The sequence below is a fragment of the Lissotriton vulgaris genome, chromosome 2_2 (assembly GCF_964263255.1).
Source record: "Lissotriton vulgaris chromosome 2_2, aLisVul1.2, whole genome shotgun sequence".
Taxonomy (NCBI): Eukaryota; Metazoa; Chordata; class Amphibia; order Caudata; family Salamandridae; genus Lissotriton; species Lissotriton vulgaris.
Window position 1 is genome coordinate 215708972 of NC_141688.1, and position 27845 is coordinate 215736816.

The 27845-nt window shown below is 46.1% G+C and overlaps 1 protein-coding gene across 10 annotated transcripts in view; it reads right to left on the reverse strand.

Annotated features, from left to right (window-relative positions):
- The window catches only part of PPFIA1 (PPFI scaffold protein A1), a 922132-nt gene that overhangs the window by 460952 nt on the left and 433335 nt on the right, over positions 1–27845 (reverse strand). For all 10 annotated transcript variants that reach the window (XM_086959570.1, XM_086959566.1, XM_086959563.1 and 7 more), the window contains one exon: positions 15098–15317. In XM_086959570.1, coding sequence (XP_086815696.1) covers positions 15098–15317 — 220 coding nt within the window. The remainder of the gene's footprint in view (positions 1–15097; positions 15318–27845) is intronic.

Genomic DNA, 27845 nt, shown 5'->3' on the forward strand with positions numbered 1-27845 from the left:
GCAGTGGATGCCGTCGCCATCCCTGGACCTACTAGAGCCGCAATAAACCCAGTCATACTGCACAGATTAATATTAGCAAAAAAGCATTTTCATTTGGTGTACATTTTGTTTATGCACTCGGTGTAGGTTAGAAAGTAAAACATGCCATCTTCCACTTCTTTAGGAATGACAACAGGAAAACAGAGAATAACCATCGCCCAGTATCGAATATTCCTACGCTGGCCAAACTACTAGAAAAATATGTTCGCACATAGCGCAGCAGACATCAATCATTTTAACCTGCTAGATAAATACCAATCCGGCTTCCGCACTGGGCTCAGCACTGAAACAGCCATGACACACATTATTTATTTAATTTATTTATTTAGAGAGTTTTATATAGCGCGAGCGTGACCCTTGGGTATCAGAGCGCTTTACATTCACATGAGGTAGGTTAGTTAATATACATCTTAACTGGCATGAGGTAAGTTTTGTACAAAGAGATATAAAAACATTTCACATGGTATGAGGTCGTTTCAGAAATTACATAGGTCTGTATAAGCTTTGGATAATACATATGTCTGTATAATTCCTGTAAATGTCTGACTTAATAGTTTCAATGGAGGTTCTTGGATTAGACTACTGAGCTGTACTTGGTGTATTGTGACTCCAGTACCAATAGTTTTGAGTGGTCTTACTCCGTGTATTCTGCATCCGTAGATCTGGATTCGTATTGTATCGATATTGGTTATCCTTAGCCAAGCATGGGATTTTCTCTTTTCCATTTGTTGAGCTATTTTGGAATATCTATGTTCCGGTGGTGGTGATGCCCTGTCTTGTCTATTTGAGGAACTTACTCATTAGGAAGATCTTAACTTCCCTCTTGAATGTAGCAGTGTTTGTGATTTTCCTTATATTTGAGGGGCGTGAGTTCCAAATTCTGGGGGCTTCTCCGGAGAAAGCTCTGTTATACTTTTTCTTATTCCGGAACATAGGTGGTCTCAACAGCAGCTCCTTGGTACTCTTGACTGGTCTGCCTCTTCCAGATAACTCGATTCTCTGGCCCAGGTATCTTGGTGTTTTATAGTGGAGCGCTTTGTGGGTAATACATGCCATCTTCAGGAGGATTCTGGCTTCGTACGGTATGCAGTTTAACTATTTCAGATGTGGAGAGACATGATCGAATTTCCTCGCTCCGGTGAGGAGTCTTGCAGCTGCATATAGGCATGCTTTTAGTGAGACTGTGGACATTTTTGGTAGACCTGCTAAGGTTGTGCATCCATATTCAATCCTTGAGACCACTAATGATTGTACTGCCAGTTTGAGGTCGGCCACAGAAATGAATGGTTTCACTCTCCTAATGTAGTTCAGGTGAAAACGCGCCCTTTTAGCCATTGATTTGATGTGAGCTTTCATGTCTAGGTTTTTATCTAGCATGATTCCTAGCGATTTTGCTGAATCCACTAGCGTAGGGGTGCAGTTTAGTGCCGTGATCAGTTTGGTCCATTCCTTCACTTCTGTGTGGTTCTTTGGCCGTGAAATTAATAGGAATTCTGTTTTTTGTGCGTTTAGTTTCAGATGATTGGAGGTGAACCAGCAAAGTGACAGTTTTAGGGCCTCATTCATTTCCTTGAGGTCTTCCAGGGATGCGATCTTCATGTAAATCTGCATGTCGTCTGCGTACCTGTGATAGGATATGTTTGCGTCTCAGAGAATTTCTGTAAGTGGTTCGACATAAAGGTTGAAAAGAGATGGAGATAGGGTAGATCCTTGAGGGACTCCAATTGAGTAGGAACACAATGGGGATAGTGTCTGGTTGACCAGAAATCTTTGCGTTCTATTCTGAAGGAACACATTTCCTGACAGACCCATCCTGTCATGAAGCCTAGCTAGTAATTTTCCATGGTTTACCGTGTCAAAAGCAGATGACAGGTCGAGAAGGATTAGTAGACATGTTCTATTGCTATCTAGGGCCTGCAACGCATAATCGACAATATGTAGGATCGCCGTTTTGGTGCTGTGGCCTGTTCTGAATCCCTATTAGCAGTCGTCCAGTAGCATGAACTTAGCGATGTGTTGGCTCAGTTGATTTTGCACACATTTCTCAATTAATTTGGCAAGTAATGGAATATTGGTAATTGGGCGAAAGTTATTAGGATCTGCTGGGTCCGCTGTAGGTCTTTTGATGATGAGGGTTGACTTGGCCTGTTTTTAGGCAATTTGGCGGGATCCCTTGTGATAGTGAGGCATTTATTATTCTAGTCCATATAGTGATGACGATATGGTTGAATTTTGAAGACATTTAGAGGGGAGTGGGTCATTATAGTGGTTATTAGGTTTGATATCCAAGAGCGTTTTGGCGATGGTATTCAGGTCGTATAGCTTGAAGGTATCCCACTGTGCTTTGTTCTTTGCCCTATCAAGATTGATTGTCAAGGTGGTATTGCTCCGTATTAGTGTTTGTTTGGGCATGTTGCCAGCTGCCGCCCTGAGCTCTCTTTCAAGCATATCGGCCTTATTGGTGAAGAAAGTTGAGAATTCTTCACAGCCGAGTTGAGTTTTAGTAGTTTCTTAGGCCGTTTTGGCCACCTTGTTGGATGGCTGCTTTAATATCTCGAATAGTTTCCGTGGTCTGTTTTTCGCGTTATCCAGTTCTGATCTAATAAATTCTTTCTTGGAGTTGAGGATCTGTTTGTTGTATTTGTTTCAGATTTTTCTAAGTGATTTCAGTTTGGGGGATGATGGATGTTGTCTCCATTTTCTTTCAGCTTGTCTTAGTTTCCGCCTATCTTCAATTAGTGACCAATTGAACCATGGATTTTTATCCTTTTCTGTGACTCTTTTCAATTTTAGTGGCACGGTAGAGTTGACTATATTTGTAACTGATTTAGTGTAGTGATCCGTTAGCTCATACACATTCCGCAGATTGTTAGGTGGTTTCAGTTCCTTCTCACAACTTACCACCAATAGCTCAATATTCGAGTCTTTAATGTCCCAGGTCCTCTTTTTGAGTTTAATAGGCTGCGTGGTCGTATTCTTTTTCAAGGTGGGTGTAAGGAAGGTTATGACATGGTGATCCGACCAATCGCACGGAAAAACTGAGTGTGTCGAGATAATCTTGTTTCTCGAAATTATCCAGTCTAGTGTTACTCCTTTCGTGTGTGTAGGCTGTGTGCATGCTTGGGTAAGCTTTAGCTCAGTTGAAAAGTCTTTAAGAGCGTTGACCTGTTTGTCCTTATTGTCCACCCAGTGTAGGTTAAAATTGCCTAGGAATATATTGTTAGAGTGATCGTTGGAGTTAGCCGTGATGATCTCCATTAATTGTTCTATAAAGGTCGCATTATTGCCTGGAGGGTAGTACAGTGCATGTAAGTTGCATCTTTGATTGTCTGTTGTTCGTATATTGAGACCTAGATATTCACAGGATTAGAGTGGTTCGGCTTGCATTTTGTTGCTCTCTATATTCAATCGGTGGATGCAGGCAATACCGCTTCCGGTCTTTTTTATTCTATCTACCCTCACAATGTTGTATTGGGGGGGCACTAGAAGGTCCATGATTGGAGATGAGGATTCCGAAAGCCATGTTTCTGTCAGGATTGCTAGGTCGATTTCCTGACTAATGATAAGGGCAGCGATGTCCGATGCATGTTTTGTTGCGAACCAACAGTGGAGCAGTGGGCATATTATCGGTTTCCCTGAGCAACTAGTGCTCATCTCTAGCAAGTTAGTGGATAGTTGGACTTGTTGTAAGTTGTTATGGTTGGGTTTTCTTTCATTCTGTCTGGATGTTCTATTTGCGTTGATTGGGACTGTTCTAATTTCCTCCCCTCTACTGTGGTCTGAAGGCTCATACGTCCGGAGTAAGGATAAGATTTCCTCTTCCGACAGGTAACCCAAATTCTTGTATGGCCGGTTATGCCTATTTGATAATGGCATAGCTGTCTCAATGACCTTTCCTTGGGAATTATGCACTCATTTCCGGATGCTTTCAACTTTTGAGTGCATGCTTACCGTGATTTCCATCATCTTTTCCATTGCTTGTAATGTGCTTCAGATGTCCTGTGACATACTGTCGACTTGAGCTTGTATTTCTTTTATTTATTTCTGGGTCTGGAACGACTTATTAGGAGTGCTCATCCGCTCTTTTCGGGACTCACGGTTTGCATTCTCGTATTCCATATCTGTTCTTCCTAGGGACCTTTCCTCTGAGGCAAAGGTTTTGCTGTTTGCTCCTCCTCTATGTGCTCTGTGCGATACATTTTCCGTGTCATTTGATCTTGACACCCCCCCCTTGGGTGAAGAGCATTTCGTACAGTTCTTGATGACATTTGTGCTGACAGAGGGGGGTATGGGATGGGTGGAATCTTCTGAGACCTATAGTCCTGGGTTCCTAATGCATGGCTAAATCTTAGGAGCTGTCTTAGGAGCTACCCTTGACCAAACTGGAGCCAGTCTGTTAATTTTGCTTGACCTGTCATCAGCTTTCGATACCAGCAAATATGACAACCTACTAAACCTCCTGAAGCACAGGGCTATCAGGGTCAGTCCTAAAACATTTCACCTCATTCCTGCGTAATTTCTGCCCAATTTCCCTGCTCCCTTACCTTAGTAAGATACTAGAGGCCCACGTTACGAACTGCCTCAGCTCATTTATTGAGCATTCTCAGTTTCTCGACCCTTGGCAGGCGGGATTTAGACCAGCTCATTCCACGGAGTCCATCATCCTGGCAGTTATGGACGAGCCTAGGAGAGGAGCCGACAAAAACACCACCCAGGTCCTGGTGCTCTTAGATCTACCAGCTGCGTTTGACACGGTTCATCATGATATTCTGATCCACCGTGTCAGCAACGTGGACATCCAGGGTCTGGCCCTCAGATGGATTTCCTCCTTTCTACATAAGCGATCCCAGGCAGTTCGCCTGGCTAAATTGTCAGCCAAAAAAAACAGGTTGACCTGTGGGGTCCCCCAGGTTTCCTCTTTATCGCCCCTCTTGTTTAATTTATACATGCAACCCCTGATTGTGTCCTTACGCAACAGCCCAGCCATAACATTCAATTACGCCGATGACCTCCAGCTGGTGTTCGACATTGACTCCTCCAACACATCAGTGACCAATTTCCAGTCTACCATGACCTCCATCAGCGAATGGATGTACACAAATCAATTGAGACTTATTCCTGATAAAACAGAGCTGATCCTGACTGGAGGTGCCACCAACCCTTGGGATTCCATCTTCTGGCCCCCATCCCTGGGCAACCCACCCTGCACAGTGGATACTGTAAAAAGCCTTGGGGCCCTACTGTGCAACGACCTGTCCTTGAAACCCCAAATCAATGCAGTGGTATCCTCCTGTTTCTTTCACCTTCGCAGAATTCAGGAGATCTGCAGATTTCTGACCACCGAGGCCCTTACTCTTGTCATTCTGGCCCTGGTCATCTCTCGCATTGATTATGCAAACTCACTCTAGGTTGGCATTCCAACATACCAACTTCGCCGCTTACAGCTGGTACAAAACCAAGCAGCCAGGCTCATCTTCCATCAACCTAAGCATCAACATATCGGCCCTCTGATGAAGAGCCTCCACTGGCTCCCGGTGGCCTACCGGTGTGTATTCAAATTGGGTTGTACCATCTTAAAATCCCTTGCTGGCCAGGGTCCAGCTTTCATCTCTTCTCGGATCCATCGCTATGACCCTGTACATGAACTCCGCTCCTCCCACCTCAATCTGCTCATGATCCCCACCTTTGAACTTAAAAAACATGGTGGCCTCAGATTTTCTTTCCTGGCCCCCCATTTATGGAACTCTCTTCCGACTGAACTTAGATCTGTAACCTGCTACACCCAATTCAGAACACGTCTTAAAACCCTGCTGTTCTCACAAGCATATGAGTAAAGCTACTGTCATCTGGCTACTGCCGTCACCCCGCTCTCAGCGCCATGAAACCGCCTGGTGTAAGTGCGCTTAACAAGAAATTTTAACATGACAATAGATCACAAAGATTCAAGGCTAAGCAATCCTTATCCAATCCAGTCCTAGTCACTTCAGAAGTTCTACAAGGATTTTCCCTCTCTCCTACTCTCTACAACTTATTCATGGTACCACTCACCGACATCATCAGCTCCTCTAATGTTCAACATCACATGTACGTGGACGATAACCAAATCTACCTAAAAATACACTCACCAGAAGACATCATAACTAACAATATAATGCATCAAAAAACCCAGACCTGGTTAGCTGAACACCATCTGAAACTAAACACTCTCAAAACAGAACTCCTCCTCATCGCTCCCCCCAATCAATCGACCATCATCAGTGTCTGGCTGAAACACCTCTCAGCACTCAACTGCCAACCCCTTATCATTGACTCCGCTTTATCACCGAGTTACCCTCAACAAAAACCTTGACATGCAGAAACACATCAGCAGCGCAACAAAAGGAGCTACTTATCAATTGAATATCCTACGAAAACTCAAACCCTTCCTACCCGCTCCAAAAGAAACTGCCACATCTTCTCGAACTTAAGAGCCCTCAATTGGTTACCTTATGAAGCTAGAGTTCAACTGAAAATCGCATGCATGACACACAAGGCTATTCACCACAATTCTCCGAGCTACCTTGACAGAAACTGGTACTATCTTGTGGCAATAGATACTTCAGAAGCACTAATTACTTTCTACTAAAACCACAACGATTTTCTAAGAAGAAACCATACAATTGGGCCTTCTCTGGGATTGCCCCTAGGATTTGGAATGCACTACCTCCTGAAACCAGACGGAATAACTCCACTCTATCGTACAAAACAGAAGTGAAAGCTATTCTCATGTCCAAGTACACATGTACTAGGTTTACATGCTGTCATTCATAACTATTTTTCGTTTCTGTCTGTAATTTGAGTTTTATTTGCTATATCTGCTTGTAAAGCGCTCTGAAACTCGCAAGGGTCTTGTCCGCGCTATATAAAACATTCAAAATAAAATAAATTTGTGGAACACACTAAGGGCATTGATCAGCCCAAAAAAGAAGCACGCCAAACGGAAAGCCTGTACCGCAGGCAGTGCCCTCTGGTTTACAAAATGGGGATGTAAAATAGGCATCCAGGCCTAACACCACCATCTATTCTCTAGGATCCAAGCAGAAATATCCTCGGCCAAGGTTAGCATTTAGAATTTGTACTGGCGCTGAAAATTCCTGAAAGAGAAAAGATGCAAAAAAGGACAAAGACCTCTGTTCTTCTACGGCACAAGGCAGTAGCGGGTCTAACATCCAGTCATTACTTCTGAGGCTGGTACTCTGGCTCTTTTCTACTAAGTAGTCTGCATCTCCTTACGCAAAACAGACAGATGATCATCAGAAAGCTTTGATGTAAGAGGCAGGTACGGTGGATTACAAAAATATAAGCATTGGACAACTTGAAGGACCCACCTGTTTGATGTAATGCTCTGTCAACTTGTCAGGAACGGACTGATTCTGCTCTTGTAGGTCTATGTACCAACTGTTTTCTTCATAAGGTGAGGCAAAATCTTCCCAATCCCCTCTATTCCCAACTTCAAATGGCTGGCACTGGTAAAAGTCACAGCCAAAAAGTTGGTCTAGTGTATGCATGGTAATGGATCAGTGTTTGAAGAATTCAGTACTGGCTGCACCACAATCGGGTCTTGGCACTGCGTTGAGACGAAAATGGCTTGGAGTCCAACACAATTATAGGGTGTGTTTTTTTTCTCTAGTGCTGTCGGTTCCAGCATCAATGTCCAAGGAAGCAGTGCCAGAGCTTAAGTCGGCACAAATACCAATGCTTAACCAATAGCGGTTTCAAGGAGCATAGATTGCTACGAGGCTGAATATGCTGGTGGTAACCAGACTGGACAGCCCTGTGGTTCTGTGGGTCCTTGAGTCATAACAAAACAATAAATTAGGGAGTAAAGAGGTAGTGGATAGAATCCGCCTTCAGTACAAAGTTCATAAACAAAACCTCCTTGAGTCAAGCCAGAGGGAGCTGGAAGCAAGGCCAAAATTTGCACTGTGGCCTCTCAAGAGGCTACAACCTGCAGAGACATACGTGAGTGAGCTTCATAGGGAAATCTAGCAAGCAGAAATGCAGGCACTGCACGACCTCTGAGATGGGGAAAACAACAAGCCAGGGTAATCCTTGTGGATAGATGTTCTGACCACCTCCGAGTGTCACTGCCAGTCGTGGTGTGCTCGGAGCCGGGGGGGCGAGATCGTTCTTCCTGGCGTTTAGAGACCCTTCCAGGTAATGAACAACCAGAGAAATTCCCCTGCAGTCCAGCTACTTCAAGAGGGGCAGAGCTCACAACTACTCCCTGCCACTCACTTGTTGCAGAATGATATGGCAGTGGTGCTTCCCATTAGCACCTGTACCAAGATTCCTCCGATAGTGGGTAGGTAGGCCGTCAAAGCTAAGTGAATCACCTTACACACCAGATACCTCAGAACTCCCCCTCTCTCCCTCCCCAACTCAGTAGCAATGCATCTGTCACCACTATCAAATCTGGTCGGGGAAGGAGAGGGGTTGCCACTTACCCAATTGTGGTCCAGTAGTCACCAGTGCAGGTCTTTTGCGGTCTCATGCGCACTTTAGACACTATCCGAAAAGTTCCCTATATGTTGGGCTCACTGGGACATTAAGCCCCATTGCAGAGCCCACGTATGCAATGTTTCAGTAGAACACCAGTAATCCCAGTATCCTCAGAGTACTTAGCACTGAAATCTAGAGCAGAGGCCCATATATCAGGATCATAGTCTGAATGTCCTGGGCTCTCCGTTATGGGAAAAAGGCATGAAACTGTACTATATTCAGAATGGCACACATGTGTGGGATCGTCTGTGAAGGAGTCTGGTGCGACTTGAGCAAATGGATAGAGAAGCACACAGATTACATGAGATTTGCGGTCACCTGGAAATAGTTGCCCACTGGCTAGGGCGAGTCAGCCTTCAACAGCCAGTCAGAGTTAAGATAAGACTGGTATCCCCAACCTCAATAACTTTTATGACCATTCAAGGCCAAAAGGGAAAGAACCCCTGATACTCCTGAGGCGAAAAGCCGGGAGCCTGTTTGCTACATTGTTTTAACCTTTCTGTGTCACTTATTGAAATTGCTGATTTTATAGCATTTTTACCTCTGTTGTGAAACTTTGACTGCCATCCCCACCGCTTTGTGGGCTCAGCGCCGCCTCAGCGCTGACAGCGGATTTCAGGAAAGGTAACTCGGCGCCATTGCCGGCGTGCGATTTAACCACGCCCCCTTGGTGGCCACGCCCCCTCCAACTGGGTATTTAAAGCTGAGACCTTAGCTCTACCCGCCAGAACCCCTGATACTCCTGAGGCGAAAAGCCGGGAGCCTGTTTGCTACATTGTTTTAACCTTTCTGTGTCACTTATTGAAATTGCTGATTTTATAGCATTTTTACCTCTGTTGTGAAACTTTGACTGCCATCCCCACCGCTTTGTGGGCTCAGCGCCGCCTCAGCGCTGACAGCGGATTTCAGGAAAGGTAACTCGGCGCCATTGCCGGCGTGCGATTTAACCACGCCCCCTTGGTGGCCACGCCCCCTCCAACTGGGTATTTAAAGCTGAGACCTTAGCTCTACCCGCCAGAACCCCCGATACTCCTGAGGCGAAAAGCCGGGAGCCTGTTTGCTACATTGTTTTAACCTTTCTGTGTCACTTATTGAAATTGCTTATTTTATAGCATTTTTACCTCTGTTGTGAAACTTTGACTGCCATCCCCACCGCTTTGTGGGCTCAGCGCCGCCTCAGCGCTGACAGCGGATTTCAGGAAAGGTAACTCGGCGCCATTGCCGGCGTGCGATTTAACCACGCCCCCTTGGTGGCCACGCCCCCTCCAACTGGGTATTTAAAGCTGAGACCTTAGCTCTACCCGCCAGAACCCCTGATACTCCTGAGGCGAAAAGCCGGGAGCCTGTTTGCTACATTGTTTTAACCTTTCTGTGTCACTTATTGAAATTGCTGATTTTATAGCATTTTTACCTCTGTTGTGAAACTTTGACTGCCATCCCCACCGCTTTGTGGGCTCAGCGCCGCCTCAGCGCTGACAGCGGATTTCAGGAAAGGTAACTCCGCGCCATTGCCGGTGTGCGATTTAACCACGCCCCCTTGGTGGCCACGCCCCACCCCACTCCTACTTAAATCATGTGTCATTTCTGTACGCGCAGCGGACGGGCGCGCCGTTTACGCGCCGAAGGCGCGCCTAAGGCAAGCCAGTCTGCGCCCGTCCGCGCCTGGACCGTGCCGAGGGCCAGACCCCCTGCCAGTTCCGCTGACTCTCCCCGCACGTGCTGGACCAATACCAAACTACTTCTTTTGAATCCTTTCCCCTGCTCGGCCACTATCCGCTGCAGGCCTGACCACTTGGAAAATGTTCCCTTCCACTGCCCTCAATGCAACTTCACACTTCCGCTTCATTTACCTCGCTGGCCTCCATATCCTAAACCGCAGCACCCTCCGTCTCGCCACCGGTCATTGAAAGCAGGCCTGGTCAACTGCCGGTCACTGCCCCGTCATGCCAACGATATCTGGATGTCAATTTCCTCTGACGAGTGGGAGATTTTATTTCTCACTGAGTCCTGGATCACCGACTCCTCCTCTCCGGATATCTATCTTGCCATCCCCCCAGGGTACGACATAAAGTGCATCAATCGGGTTGGGGGAAAATCTGGAGGCGGATTAGCCGTCATCCTTAAATCCCATCTCCAATTGACCACCACTAAACTTACTAACATCTGGATAATTGAAGCCATGTACTTCTCTGTATCTGACTCTGCGGCAACTATACTGGCTGGTACCTTAGTTTACAACCCCCCAACTGCCGCCTCCCCATCACTTACTGCACTTACCCACCAGTTGGCTGATCTATCCCTTAAACACCAACACTTCCTAGTCTTAGGTGACTTTAACCTCCACGTAGACAACCCTCTCTGCGTGAAGGCCAACAATCTGCTGGAAATCATGGAAAGTTTGAATCTTACACAATTAGTCACTGGCCCTACTCATGTTGCTGGTCACACTCTGGACCTTATCTTCGCCAACTTCTCGACTATCACAGTCCTCCCCCCCTTTCCCCTGACTTGGTCTGACCACTATCTTATCCCCTTTTTTCTTGCTTTGGGCCTGAAACCTGTCCCCACGGTCCCCAGGAAAGAGTTGGGAAGAAAGTGGCATAAGGTCACATGTGCCACTTTGGACCCAGTATTCCACTTCCAGGCGGAATACCTCTCCACTGACATTGATGGAAATGTCTCAAGGCTTAATACCGCCCTACTCAAAGCTATTGATGCCATTGCCCCCCAGAAAATCATTTCCTCCGCTAGATCCCGTCCATCCGCCCCTTGGTTCTCCACCTCCCTCCGTGAGGAAAAAAGTAGATGCAAGGCACTCGAACGCAAGTGGAGACAAAACTATGACCCCGAAGCTAAACTTACCTATAAATCTGCTTTGAAAAAATTCCTCAAACAAAAAAAAACTACTATGAAAAACCATTTCTCTCTTCAAATTGCTAATGCCAAAAACTCCTCAAAAACCCTCTTCACCATTGTCAAAGACTTCATTAATCCTCCTGCTAGGGCCACACAGAACTCTGCTAGTCAGGCCCTATGCGATGGACTCTCTGACTACTTCCTGGAAAAAATAAACAAACTCTGTATCTCCTTCCCTAAATGGCCATCCTCCCGTCCTCCCCTCATTAAGTCCCCAGCTTCTCCGTCCCTTTTATCCTTTAATAAACTCACCCTGGATACTGCTATTAGGTTACTCACCCACTGCAAATCTGGTGCCCCCTCCGACCCGGTCCCTGCTAAACTTATGGGAGAGCTGGCTCCTTCGTTAGCCAGCTCCTTTCTTTCCATCTGGAATGCCTCCCTCCACCATGGCTCTTTCCCTACCACTTGGAAGGAGGCTTTGGTGATTCCCATCCTGAAAAAGTCAGATGCTGATCCCACTATTTTCGCCAACTACCGCCCCATTTCCCTTCTCCCTAAACCCGCTAAAGTCCTGGAAAAAGCCGTGCAGCTGCAACTTACGGAGTATTTGGAAAACAACTCTTTGCTGCACGACTCACAATCCGGATTTCGAGCGGGATTCAGCACAGAGACGGCCCTGTTGGAGGTATCGGAGACGATCCGGGAATGCGTGGACAGGGGCGAGGAGGCCATGTTGGTCCTCCTCGACCTGTCCGCTGCATTTGATACGGTCTCCCATCCCATCCTCCTTGACCGACTCAAACAGATAGGCATTGGTGGCACCGCCATCAGCTGGATCGAGTCCTTCCTTTCAGGAAGAAGTCAGAGGGTCCTGCTGCGGCCATTCAAATCTGAAGATAAACCATTGTCATGTGGTGTGCCACAAGGCTCTGCCCTCAGCCCTCTATTTTTCAACATCTATCTTGCCCCACTGGCCGACGTTGTGGAGTCCTACGGAGTCAGGGTGGTCTCTTATGCCGATGATACCCAGCTGATGTTTTCCTTTAGAGACCACTCGGACTCCGCGTTCACCAACTTCCGCCAGTGTCTTGATAACATCAGTGTCTGGATGACTAACAACCATCTTAGACTCAATGCAGATAAGACAGAGGTGCTGTTTTTCAATCAGAAAAATCCCATCCCTTCCTCTCGGTGGTGGCCCACGGCACTTGATCCTGCTCCCTCTCCCGTTCACTCTGCTCGTAACCTGGGATTTCAGTTTGACGATTCCCTCTCATGCAAAACTCAGGTGATTAAAGTTACATCTGCCTGTTTCCTGAAGTTGCGCATGATCAAAAAGATCCTTCCCTATCTCCCTCTGGACTCCCGCCGAACGGTTACCCATGCTCTCATTACGTCCCACCTGGACTATGCTAACAGCATATATGCTGGTGCCCCTCAATATCTGATAGACCGGCTTCAGATTGTACAGAACGCGGCTGCCAGACTGATTGGAAATATCCCCTACCGTCAGTCAGTCTCCGCCTATCGTAAGGAGCTTCACTGGCTTCCGGTGGCCAGCCTTATCCAGTTCAAGATCCTCACCCTCGTTTACCGAGCTGTCAATGACCTCGGACCCAATTACTTGAAAAAACGAGTTTCAATATCTCACTCCATCAGATCCCTGAGATCCAACGACCTCCGCCTTCTGATCTCTCCCCGTTTTAGACTCACCAGAATGGGCGGCAGAGGCTTCAGTGTTATCGCGGCCAAACTATGGAACGCTCTGCCAATCGATCTTAGATTCTGCCCTTCTGAATCCATCTTTCGGGCTAGACTCAAAACCTGGCTATTTTCTGGACTCTGATATTCACTGTGCTGACTCCCTCCCTGTTCATTTTTTCCCCCGGAGGTTCGGGTTCTAGCGCCGGGACACCCCCTCGGGGGTAGCTGTGCGCTCTATAAACTACATAAATAAATAAATAAATAAGTTAAAAATGCTCATGGCCCACTGTGATACACAGGGAGCGGATGTGTGCCTGCAGTTCAGGCAGATGAAAATGAGGTCTAACCCCCACCATTTAGTCTCTGTGGTCTAGAGCAGATAGGAACTGGAATTGCATGAGCATCTTGAACTTGTCCTTCCATAGGAAGGCTTCGAGAGGGTGGAGATCTAACATAGGATGAAGTCCTCGGTCCTTAACATGAGTAGCTGGAGTAACATCCAGCTCCTACTTCCAATGCTGGAACACTGGCCTGTTTGGCCATATACAGGGTTCCAGAATTGGAAATAGGCCTATTTGGCCCCAAGGTCTGCATTTCCTGCTGCAAGACGAACAGATAGTCCATTGTCAACTGCCCTCATGCTAGTGGAACAAAATGCCAGATCCTGCCTTCAACAGGATCGCTGTGTAAGGGAAAGGACAGTTTTCCAGCTGCAGATGCTGGTGAGACAGAGAACTGAGCTGCATGCTGTCCCTGATGCCTTGGACGTTGTCTTTGTGAGCCGTGACCTCTGCCAGGAAAATGTTGGAGGGCCTGTTAAGGTGGTGGAGGGGCTTGCTGTTGGCAAAACTGAAAATCTATGGTATAGCCACAGAGGGTGCTCAATTGCTTGTGTCTGGCGTGGGGCAGACAGAGCCAAGGACTATGCTCTGGCCCTGCTTACTGTAAATAGTTACAGACCGAATTAGCTTTTTCACAAAAACGCAAAAGCTATTGAATAACATGTTCATCACGGATGCCTAGACATCTGCGGAGAAACCCATCAAATTCATGCAGGCATAATGCCCAAATGCCATGCTTGTTTCCACTGCCTGACCTAAACTCTCGGTTGAGTCTAAGCCTTATCGAAAAACCAACTTTGCAGAGTCACTGTTAGACTTGGGGGTCTCTAGTTGGCACAGGTAGGTACCCGAGACAAAAAAGGACCCTTGCGTCTAGTCAGGGTAAGGGGGTACACTCCTAAAATTACCCCTGCTCACCCCATGGTAGCTTGGCATCAGAGGGAGTGTGTAAAGCATTTGTGAACACATACAATAATCAAGTGACAACACTACCGATGAACACCACACAAGTTGTATATTAAAAATACGTTTCTTTTATATAGATTTAACACAAGAGCACAAACGACAAAAAAATCCACAATACTGTACTTAAAATGGTAGAGTTAGCTTAGTTCGCTCTTGGATGTAAAATGCGACACTGAGTCAATGCACATGAAAATGCAGGATATGTCTAGAAAAATTAGGTAGTAGCATTGCCAAAATATATCAGAAAAGAAAAAGACAAAAGTCCAATCAAATCGCTGCGAGAATCCCATTGGCTCTGGATCTGCAACCATGGAGAATGAGAATGTATGTCACAGGCATGTATGGAATGGATAGTTGACATTTCACTTCCAGTAGAGAGTAGAAACATGAATCACTTATGTATCCCACCCGATATTGATAAATAAAGATGACGAAAGAAAGCATTTCAGTCAGTCTAGTGCCTGGTATGGTCCAAGTAAGTAATCCACTGGAGCCAATATCCACTGGAAATATTTTTACTGTGTTAGGCAAAATTGATGTTAGGAATTTCAGGTCACATGCCACATACACATATCGACAAGTATGTGACAAATGGAAATAAACATTTTTCTACAAACGGAAAAAAACTATAAAGAGTTCTCACTTACTAGTGTCATGACACCTAATCTGTCCACTTCACGTGCAGGACTGTGTGGGATGCGCCTTGGTGTGGTGCGGCCACTGCCAGGAGGGGATGAACTAGAGTAAGAAGGAGGAAGTGAACTCATGGACCTAAACCGACCAAGATTGTCCAAACTCCCACTGCCAACTCTATTTTCAATTTCTTCTGCCCGCTGCTCTGTTGTTTCTTTTTCTTCTTGTATTAATCTTAAATCAAAAACAAAAAATATACTTCAATGGCACACTTGATCATTCAGAAAAATCACCATCAGTGGAGACCATGCTGAAATCACTATGGTACTATGTTTAACAAGGTAATTAAGGCTGCAAAGAAAAAAAGAAAAACAATTGCTAGATCACTGTATGACTAAAGAAATAACAAAATTAGTTTGGGCCACTTGTAGGTAAATCATTTAGTTTAGTCTGCTGCAATTACTTCAGGCCTCAACAAAAAAAATGCGCTATCACCAACTAGGACAGTAGCATAGCAGGGAAAACACCAGAATTGAAATAGCAAGTCACATTCTCATTAGCCACTAATAAGTTGAACACACAAGCAATACTTGAGAGAAGCAACAGGTTAACAATTTAAGACTTCTTTCAATGCCATTTTCAGAGTTTTAATTTCTAATATACTAGTATTTTTTATGGATAATGCATGCATCCTATAATGAACTGTATCTAGACGCAGAAAAGCTCATTTACAACACAATTATGTTAACAGTTTTACACACCTCATGATGGATATTAGTCAGTCAACTTTCTTAAGTTGAAAAATAATGAATGGCTTGATAATACACAAGAATACACGTCATTGACCTTTCTTGCAGTAGTAACCATTACTATACAGATTCCTCCATGACATATTTAGGACAAATACTTACAAGGGCTAAAAGGGTAGCATGTAACCAATTTACTAACACCACAGAGTACTCAAGAGCGGGAGTGAGCTTTCACATGATCTACAGTTTTGTCTTTCCCTTAACTCATAACGGACAAGTTACTTACCTTCTATAACGCCTTATCTGGTAGACACATAATCTAGCTTCAGATTCCTTACCTTAGAACTTCCCAGAAGTCAGGATGGCTCTGAACGACTTTTGCTTGAGCAATACCCTTATGCACCAGTAGGTGACAATTGTTAGCTCCACGCAATATCATCCACTCTAGAAGTTATATCCGAGTCACCTATAATGGCACGACCTCTACACGCTGACGTCAGTTACTTTTCATGACTCTCCACGCCAGGAGTGCGGAGCCATGTAGTGCACTGATAGTTTTGTGTTTAGAACAACGAGGGCCCTAAAACGGATCAGTCCTGACCCTAAAAACCTGTCCACAGTGCGGAGTGGAAGGGTAGGTCGGTAAAGAAACTGGAGCTAGATTATGTCTTTACCAGATAAGGCGTTACCGAAGGTAAGTAACTTGTTCATCTGATCGAGACATCTAGCTGCAGATTCCTTACCTTAGAATAGATACCCCAGCAATACCAGCCCCGAAGGAGGTACTGCGGACAAGTTTAGACCAAAAGGTCCTGAAGGAAGCAGTGGCCAAAAAGGCCATCCCTGCAGACTTGACTGTCCAGACAGTAGTGCTTAATAAATTTGTGCAGTGATGCCCACATAGCTGTCGAAAAAAAATCTCAAAGAGTGGAATACCACACTGCAATCCTGCGGGTGCAGCCTTAGCTTTGGTGGAATGAGCTCTTTAGCCTACACTGTCTCTTGGCCAGAGTGTAAAAAAATGTTGATACAGAGGGTAGTCCATTGTGAGATACTGGTCTTCTGCACCACTTGACCTTTCTTTGATCCATCGTACCCCACGAAGAGCTGGTCGTCCAACCAGAACTCTTTAGTGCGGTCAAAGTAGACCAACAAAGCTCTTTTTGGGTCTAGACAGTGGAGAACCCCCTCCTCTTTAGAGAGGTGTGGAGGAGCATAGAAAGTGGGCAAGGGTACATTGCCCCATGTGGAATGGTGTAACTACTTTTGGAAAGAAAGAGACCCTAGTACAAAGTAGCAACTAATAACATTAGATGCTCAGGTAAGGAGGCTTAGATGACAGATCCATAAATTGGCTTACCCACCTGGCAGAAGTGAATGCCAATAAAAAAGGAGGTTCAAACGGAGCACACATCAGAAAGCTGAGAATCAAATTAATGTCCCACTGATGAATAGGGCAGGGGGGAACAAATGCACAAGTCTCCTAAGAATCGGTTTACAATAGGGAGTTTAAATCAAGAGGGTGGATCTAGCAGCCTCCAAAAGGCGGCCAAGGCCAAAGGGAACCCCCTAAGAGTGCCCATAGCAGAGCACTGCTGGGCAAGGGCCAACAAAAAAAAAGAGAAGGGCATGAGAGAGGGAAGCAGATATCGGATCAATTGACCAATCTGCACAATATTTTAAAAGTTTTTCCCACCAGCAGGCATTCATAATCTTGATAGATTGACGCCTGGCTGCCAAAAGACTTCAGGAGGAATACTGAATGCTGTCAACTGCCTATCGCTCAACCTCCATGCAAGAAGGCATAGAGTTGGCAGGTGTGGGTGGAATACCGTCCCTTGCGGCTTCAACAGAATATCCTCCCGAAGGGTCAGCCTGAATGGAGTATTGATGCCCAGTGGGAGAAGCTCAGGATACCAGACCAGAGTCCCAAGAATGACTTGGGCATGGAGGACTGAGCTAAACTCAAGACAAAAAGCGCAGCCGAGCAAGCCCTGCCTTGGAAACTCTAGTGCGCAAAACTGTTGGCATTGCGCATTCTCGGCGGAGGCAAACAGATCTAACCAAGGCTCTCCCCACATCTGAAAGATACCTTGCGCCATCTCCGGTTGGAGACGCTATGTCTGATCCACTAGGCATCGAAAGCTGCGTTCCTCCACTCTGGCATTCAGGGATCCTTCCAGATGATGTAGCACCAGAGATATGTACTGCTGTTCCGGCCATGCCCAGAGACGCATGGTCTCTTGACAAAGGGCCCAGGACTCCACCAGGTTTGTTGCAGTACCACATGGTGGTGGTGTTGTTGTCCGTGAACACCTGCACCAGTTTTCCCTTGATGGAAGGAAGAAAAGCTCTCCATGCCAAGCGAATCGCTCGGACCTACAGCAAGCTGATGTGGAGTACGGATGTTGCAGAGGACCAGAGTCCTCTGTTCTCTAACTCTCCCAGATGGCCATCCCTTCCAGGAGTGACGCATCTGTCACTACTGTGTGATCTGGTAGGGGAGGGAAGGGAGCAGGGTTTCCCTCTGATCCAATTACAGTTGGTCAGCCTCCACTGCAGGTCCTGTGCAGATCTGGACTGTGGCGAATCTAATCCCATGATGTTGCGGCCCTGGAACTTCAGTTCCCAATGCAGAGCCCACATATGCCATCTGGCATGTACCAATAGCAGGATGCTAGAGGCCATGAGGACCAGCAGCCTCATAGTCACTCACCAAAATACAGAATAAAGGCTGAAATATCGGAATGAATATGATATAAGTTACTTACCTGTAGCATTGGAAGCTTTTATAGATTCACATGCTTGAATCATTCCCCGTCGTCATGATGGGAGTCCCCAGTACTCAAAATAGTAGTCATACTACATCGATGGGTATAGACTAGAGAGGGCTAGGCCTCTTACTTTATTAACCTATCATAGTCATTATTAAAAAAGCAACCATAGTTATGCCCCAACCAATCAGCATCAATCACACTCCTGAGAGTAGCTCAGTACCTCAGATTTTCAAGCCCACGTGCTAAGTTTATTATACTGATATAAACATGGAGAACTTCCCGCGTGGAGGAGGGTGGGTCATATGTGAATCTATGAACGCTAACAATACTGGAGAACTCCATTTACAGGTAAGTATCTTATGTCTGACTCCAGTATTGGAACTTTCATGAATTCACATGCTTGAATCAGACTAGCAAGCAGTTGGTAGCACATCTTCCATATCCTCGAAAGTTTCATAGTAATATGTAACCGTATAACCTGCAGGCAGTCACCAAACACTAAAATAGACATGACCATAACAGTAACAGTAAGGGAAATTCCTTTCAGCATTAAAGATAGTAAATTGTTTACCAAATGGCAATGTGATACAGTTGAAGAGGTAGGGGAGTAGACAGGTGTGGCTCACTTTAATGGAACAGATGCCGAAGTACTGCTTGACTCACAGCTGTGGTATTTAGAACTGCTGAGTCCAGGCAGTAGTGTCTGGTAAACGTGTGTCTATTCTTCCACGTTGCTGCAGGCAAATCTACACAAGAGTAAATCCCGCAAAATAAGCTGCAAATGAGGACAGAGCCCTCATGGAATGGGCTCGGACTTGTGTAGACAGAAGGGTGCCTGTTTTGTGATGAATTGTAGGGCACTTGTAATCCATCTAGGAATACTCTGTTTGGAGAGCTAGAAAGCTTTCCTTGGTGCACCTTATGCAACAAATATTTGAGAAGTCTTGCGGAACGGTTGTGTGCTATGTAGTTAAAACTTTAGGCAATGCTTGACATCTAATAAGTGCAGAGCCCTCTCTGCCGATGTAGTGTGATTTGGATAGAAACCCTTCAGTACCACTGGTACATTCGGGTGGAAATCATAATGAACCTTGGGAATGAATTTTGGATTCATGCATAGTAGAATTCCATCCGTTTTGAATTGCAACAAAGGGTCCTCCATCACAACTGCCTGAATTTCATGGACCCTTCTGCCTGTGGTCAAGGCAAGAAGTAAAGCCAACTTCCATTACAGGAACTAGATCTTCACTGTGTGAATTGGTTCGAAAGGGGGTTTCCTTAATTGTGAGAGAACAGTGTTTAACTGACAGGCTGGAGGTGGAAGCCTTAAAGCAGGAAACACTCGAAACAGCCCTTTGAGGAACTCTAATTACTCTAAAGCATCACAGCCGTGAAGAGGAATGTTATCTTCGTAATGGGAGATGGCCTTTAAGGGAAACCTTTATAGAGGTATGCGCCAAGCCTGATTTCGCTAGCTGCAAAAGGTAAGGTAGGAACTGCTGTGGAGAGGAGGAAAGTGGATGTAAACTCTTCATGGCACCAGATGCAGAAACTCTTCATTTGAGGCAGTATGTTTTGTTGGTACTGTCCTCCCTAGCTCTTGCTAAGATATCTCTACATTCGTTGGCAATGTTCAGGTGCTGGAACTCATTGTATTCAGGAGCCATGCCGACAAATGCAGGTTCCTGAGACCCAGATGTAGTATCTGTACCCCTGGTTCATGGTCAGAAGAGTGGGAAACACTGGAAGTCGTAAGTGTGGGACCTGCGATAGAAGAAACAGTTCTGTGTACCAGTATTGATGTGCCCACACTAGAGCAATGAGGATAAGTTTGCATGGTTCGGTCTTCAACTTTCTTTGGACTCATGAGAGAAGAGGAATGGGAAGAAAGTCCTAAGCAAAGATGCCGGACCATGCAATTGAAAGGGCATTCCCCCATGACCCCTGTTAGGGGTGCCAACTTGTATAGTACTGCCTTTTGTGGTTCTGGGGAGTTGCGAACATATCGTAGTCTGGTGTGCCCCAGCGTAGGAATATGCTCTGCTGTGTATGCTGATGCAGCTCCTATTCGTGGCACGATGTTGTCAGTCTACTTAGCGTGTCCGTAATCGTGTGCGAACGTCCCAGGACATGTCCTGCTCGAAGGCAGATTCTGTGACCTATGGCCCATTCCCACAACTTCTGTGTTTCCTTGGAGAGATGGCAAGATATTGTGCCACCTTGTTTGTTTATATAGTGCATCACTGCGGTATTGTCCGTTCAGACTAGCACTGATGAATTTTATGTTCTGGGTAGAAAATCCTGGAGGGCCAGATGCACCGCCTTCAGTTACAGTAAAGTTATGTGGGATTGAGGTTGAGCCGGATGCCACTTGCCGCTTACCTGGACCTCCTGGAGGTACGCTTCCCATCCCTTTAAGGACGCTCCCAGTGTAATCACTAATGGTGTGGCCTCTTGCTGTAACAACAGCCCTTCTGACAGATGGCTTTTTTCTATCCAAACACTCTAGGGCTTTCAGCAAGCGTGGAGTTACCTTGATGATGTTGGCGAATGAGACTGCTGATTGTACCCACTGCTTGTGCAGCTCCTACTGAATTGGGCGCATTTTGAGATGACAGAAAGGGATCAGTGGTACGCATGACAACGCAATTCTCAAAAGGGATCCGTGAAGTTTATTTATTTATTTATTTTTGGCATTTGTAAAGCGCACTGTTACTGTACAGTGTCCTGGTGCTGTCTAGATAGCTCCTGTAGCTAGGCCTCGAGATTAGTTTACAAACAGCCACGTTTTTAGGTTTCTGCGAAAGGTTATCAAATCGAGAGACAATCGTAGTGCCACTGGGAAGGCATTCCAGGCAACCGCTACCCCTCGGCTGAAACTTCTTCCCCCCCAAAACACTTTCCTAGTGCGTGGGATCTTAATCTGTCCCAGAGTGGCTGACCTAAGAAGTCTGCCAGGTCTGTACCAGTGAAAATATTGCCTTAGGAACGCTGGACCCATTCCATGGACTGCCTTGAATACAATACACATGCTTTTGAATAAAATCTGCTTCCTCACTGGAAGCCAGCGCAGCTTCACAAGTTCGTGTGAGATAGGTGCAAACTTAGGCATGCCTGTGAGGAGGCGTGCTGCTGCGTTCTGTATTATCTGTAGCTTATTAAGTACTCCTTACTGGGATTCGAGGAGTAGACTGTTACAGTAATCTAGTCGTGTAAGCACCATAGCCGTCACCACCGTTTTTTCACAGTCAACTGGAGGAAACGGGAGAACCTTCTGCAGGATTTTCAGCGTCCAATGAATAGATGAGGCTAAGGTATTTACCTGCAGTCTGAACGACAGTCTATCATCTATCGTGACCCCCAGGTTCTTAACCGTACTGACCGGGATGGGGAGATTCTCCATCTCTTCCGGCCACCACCTCGGGCTCCAGAAGTTGACCGTGGAGCGGAACAATATCACTTCGGTTTTGGCCGAATTAAGCTTGAAGCAATTCCTGGCCATCCAGGTGCTTACCGCAGTCATGCATTCCTGGAACTTACTGACCACGTCATCCTCTCTCATTGGTAGCAGAGACACCACTATTTGTGTGTCGTCTGCGTAAGATGTTAATTCGAACCAATAGGAGCGGATGACCGGGGCCAGGGAGGAGACAGACATTAAACAGGGTCGGGCTAAGCGAGGACCCCTGAGGGACCCCGCAAGGTGGCATGGCCCGCCATACCCTGGATGGGATTTTTACGAATTATCCAGATTTAAAATGTATTCATTCAGAGCCCGTAGCCTGGTCAGACCATGCCGTGGTTCGGTTTTGTATATTAGGCACGACATCACAAAGGGTGAGACAGAACAAGAAGGAAGCTAGGTTTAAATAGAGCCTTCAATAAAATAGAGGGGACTACCCTGGAGGAGTTGTTGGTGGCCTCTTAAGGTCTCTTTGACCCCAGGGGCAGATGAAGCTGCATTAGCCTTTGATAACTGGATCAATCAGGCCTGTACCATCCTGGCCCCACCAAAAAGTATGTATATCAGACAACCCTTAATGATTGATGGTCCGATAGAACTAAATTAAATGCTAAAGCCTCGCATGAATCCAATGATTGCGGGAGGAAGCTACCTTTGATTGAGGGGTGATAAATGACCACGACACCGCCCCCTCTTCTCTTTGGCCTGTCTAGTGTGTAGATAAGGTATTCTAATGGAGTCGCTTTCACTAGATCCAGACCAGAGGCCAAATCTGTCCATGTCTCCGTAACAAATGCTATTTAGATTTTGTGGTCTTGAATCAGCTCGGCAATCTTTAGACTATGCTTGACCAATGATCTTACATTGATCAAGAGACAGTCAAGCTCGCTCTTCATGGTCTCCCCACTAATCCTGATGCGCAGGGTCATTGCCCGAGACGGGCACATACGAGTATCGGGAAAGTGTTCGTGACATACATGACTGATAGGAGGGCCTCCTTGTGTGCTGCCATCCAGGCACAGTGCTTTACAACCTGTCTTTCTCTTCCCCGCATTCAGACCCAGGAGTAGGTTACGCCCATAAACCTTACGTGGGGATCTGCCTGAGGTAAAACGGCCAGGGATCGTGGCTCTAGGCGCGGGACTGGCGCAGACGGGCTTGCCTTTGGCGCGTCCGCTGCGTGCGTCCGCTGCGCGCGGTCGCGCCAGCCCAGCTTTTAAAATGGTGTTGGGAAAAAGCCTAGAGCGCTCACCTTGGCCCAAACTAAAATGGGGGCCGTCCGGGAGAGCGATGGATGAAGATCCCTCCTCCCAATGCCTCTGATGTACGTGAGACACGGCCCCAAGCTATGCGCTTCAATGTTATAATTAGCGGCGAGTTAAATTCATTAAAAATACAATATTCCGGGCAAAAGTTAAAAGGTTTAAAAATCGGCAGTTCAGTTCCCCGATACCCAGAATCCTTGTTAGTGCAATAAACGCCGTAGCAGCAATGAGATTAGCAAAGGTTGTAACCTGCTCCCGGCTCACGCCTCAGGAGCTATCAGGGCTGCGCGGTCGTGCCAGCACTACTTTTAAAATGGTGTTGGGAAAAAGCCTAGAGCGCTCACCTTGGCCCAAACCAAAATGGCGGCCGTCCGGCCGAGCGATGGGTGAAGACCCCTCCATCCAATGCCTCTTATGTACGTAAGACTCGGCCCCAAGCTATGCGCTTCAATGTTATAATTAGCGGCGAGTTAAATTCATTACAAATACAATATTCAGCGAAAAAAGTTCAACCGAAAGAGACTTTCTTCTTTTGATGGAATTTGCCAGATTGAGACACAGCCCCTGGCGTTTTTCTACAGGATCTGTTTTTAAGTAGACAGTATCTTACTGGGCTCCTAGGAAGACAATCTGAGAAATGGTGCGATCGGAGACGGGCATTTCGTAAAAATCATGGGCGCAGACTTCAGACCAAAGGGAAGTACTACAATTGGTAGAAGCATCCGGCTACCACAAATCTCAGTTATTCCAGTGTCTTGGGTTAATAGGTATATGGAAATAGACATCTAGGAGGTACAGGGTTGTCAAAGTCGCGCTGGTTTAGGAGCTTCAGTGCCTCCTGCAATGTTATCATTCCGAATGATTGTATCTTCAAGTACAGATTGAGGTTCCAGAGGTCCAAAATTGGTCGCCACTGCCTTAACTTCTTTCTGATCAAGGAAACAGGAACCCCTGCTCCTGCTGGACAATGTGACTTTCTCTATAGCCCCTTTTTGAAGCATTTTTCTGACCTCTTGTGAAGAACCTTGAGATGCCTGAGGGGGAGGCTTGGGGAGGGGTTGTAGGCAGTTTTTGGGTAAATTCTAGTGTATGTCCAAATTGTTCTAGGTGTAAGATCCACTGGTCAGTAGTAATGGTTTACCATTGGTGGAGGTAAAAGGAAACGTTGCCTACCAGGCGGATGCGATGAGTTTGTAACTAACGAGCTAAACTTGGGGAAGCAGAGTTCAGGCCAGAGCCTGTGCTATATCATTGTCGGCGGCTGGTATCCTTGCCACCATGTGGCGTCTTTCTTCTATTCGCTCTGATGTAGGATGTCTGAGATGGTTGTCTCTGCTGGAATTGAGGCAGATATGACTGGGATGTCGAAGAATATGCCGGGTATCAGTATTGTTGATATCCTCCTCTATTGGGTGGCTGTCCTCTTCCCTTAGAACCTCGAATAGGAGCTTTGCTGAACTGCAACGTCCTCAGATACTTGGCAGTATCTGTGCCTGCCTCGAAGGTTTTGAGGGCTCTCTCTACAAGGCTGCCAAAAAGAGCTTCTCTATCATATGGAAGTTCCATTATCTTATTCTGAAGCTCTGGACGGAATGAGGTGGCTTTTAGCCATCCTGGTCTTCGCAAGACTGCTGCTCAGGTAAGTTGTCAAAACACTGTCACAGCAACACCATGGCTGAATCTTTTATCTCACTGGATGCTCTCTACCCTTGATGCAAGATCTTTTTTGCTACTACCTTAACATCTTCCTGCAGTTGGTCAATATATGAGGCAATGTCTGACTACATTTAGTGATCATAGCGCCCTACGATCACCAGGGAATTTGCTGCATTTACGGTTAGTGCTGACTTCACCGAAAATCTTTTACCAGACTGCCTTCTCTATCTGGAGGCGCAGAAAGAGGTGCCACAGGATTTTTTGAGCTGCGTCATTTGTGGTCTTGTTTATTTAGCAAGACGTGGTAGCACAGATGTTACTGAGGATAGATTTTTCATGATTCTAATACCTTCATCCTAGATATAACCAATTATGGGAATAGCTCTGACAGACTTACGAAATGCTTCTTTAAAATCGTATAAAAAACAGACGGCTTGCTTGGAAGGTGGTGGAGTACTACTAACTGGCTCTGTAGGTAGGCAGCGTTGTCGGCATCTTGTAGCATGAATTGCAGATGCAATAGTAATGCAGAGGCCATGGTTACCATTTCTTCATGATACGGCTGATTTCCTTGTTCAGGCAGAACAAAATAAGCTTGACTATAGTATTGTTGGTCGTAATCATCTGGTTGACACTTAAAGTGCAACACTGACAGGCTATAAGTATCACTAAAAGGGCCTTCCTATTCTTCTGTATCTCCTTCCTGCAGAAGATGAGTGGGTAAGAGCGGTATAATCTTACTGGGTGAGGTATGCTCTGGTGTAATTTCCGTTTCCAGTGTCTTTGCTGGTGAAATTAACTTCACCGACACAATCTTCGTTGTCGACAATGTCTTTCCTTCAACTACCTTTAATTTAGACAGCGACGATGGTGACTTTGCAGATGATAACGACGAAGTCTCATTCATCGACGGCCAAGATTTATTCAACGCCTGTGGCTGTACTCTCGACGGCGGTAGTGTCTTCGTTGATGGTGGCACCTTCTTCAACGGTGATTTCCTCGTGGACTGCTGCAGCTTCATCAACTTCTCCGTTGACGACGGTGATGACTACCTCGTCGACTGTACTCTCCTTGACGATGCTGTTGTAAACTTCAAGGGCGACGATGAGGGCTTCCTCAACAACGGGTCCCCCTTCTTAGATGAAGATGCTAGGGGAAAAGTCAACAAAAGAAGACCCGGCATCGATGAGGTTAAGGACGTCATCGACTATGAGAGAGCCATACAGTAAGTAGATGACGTGCCTGAAGATCAGCCTCTAGTCATCGACAGAACTGAAACACTTATCTTAGCTGACTGGGAGCTCGCGGACGATTTGTCAGAAGAATGTTATTTGAATTTTGACTTGAGCTCCATAGGTGGTGTTTTTGCCTTAGAAACAGTTTTAGATGGCTGTTCTGTTTTGTGAGAACCATTATTGGGCTCAGAGGAAGATTTCTGAGAGGACTTCTTGGTGAATTTCCTGACAGGCTCTTTAAACGATTGTGAAGAATCCCTGACCCTGACTACTTTTGAAGAGGTAGACTGCTCACTGTTAGAGTGACACAGGGTCCGACCTGGTTTTCAATTTCTGGAACCAGATAAGAAGACGTCCTTCCAGGTCTCTAAGGGTTTTGATAGAAAAAGTGTGACAAATCTTACATTCTGACTCCTTATGAGATGGGTACAAACAATAAATGCAGTCTTTATGAAGGTCCTCTATATACAGCCTCTTCTTCAAGCAAGTGGCCCATTCTCTGATGAGAGCCTTTTATGCCTTGCCAGCCATAATCCGGTCAGATTTGGTGACCCACAAACGGGTAGATTAGATATCGCTCTTAGATATATAATCAAAAGAATGTACTTTCCTACAGGGATACATCCAAAATGTTTCTTTAGATGAGAAATCTGAGCATAGCTCAGAGGAGACTTAGCACAACGAGGTACTGAGGTTCTTTCAGGAGTGTTCTAAAGGTTGATTGATGCTGATCGGTTGGGGCAGACCTTTGGTTCCTTTTTTAATAATGACTGACAGGTTAATAAACTAAGAGGTCTAGGCTTTTCTAGTCTTTACAAATCGGTGTACTATGACTACTATTAAGTCTAATACTACTATTTTAAGTACTGGGAACTCCCATCATGACTTCAGGGAATGATTTAAGCATGTGAATCAATTAAAGTTCCAATACTGGATTAACCTGGACTCTATGCTTGGCGGGGATAATCCCGAAACTGCAATGTGTCCAGAACAGCTCCGGTGAATGGGAGTATCTAAGAGAGAGTCAGTTGTGACTTCGGCAAGTTGACAGTGTACCCAGAGCAAAAGCATTGCTGTATTCTAGAGGTGGGAGAGGACAGTCTCGGCGAGCTCACCTTCAACAGTCAGTTTTCGAGATAGGGGAAGACTTGCACCCCTCATCTGCTTAGATGAGCTGTGACTACCGCCATCACCTTGGGAATACCGGAGGGGCACTGGTAAGGCCAAAGGGGAGCACTGTGAACTGAAAGTTCTCCTGGCCTACCGTGAATTGTAGGTACGCCGATGGGCAGGCAGGACGGGAATGTGAAAATAGGTGTCCTGCTAGTACAACGCCACGATCAGGTCTCTAGAGCAGACAAGACCAGAGGCAGAGTTAGCATAATTAACATTTCCTTTTTGAGGAAGTAGTTGAGAGCCCCAGAGATATAGAATAAGACGAAGGCCCTTGTCCTTTTTTGGGAGCAAAAAATAGAGGGGAATAGCAACCACGGCCTACTTCTGGCACTGGAACCCTCTCTATGGCTCCATTGGCCTAGAGAGTCCTGACTTCCCCCTGAAGCAAGGCCAGGTAATACTCCATTAGCCGGTGATAAGTTTAAGGCATGGTGAGGGGTG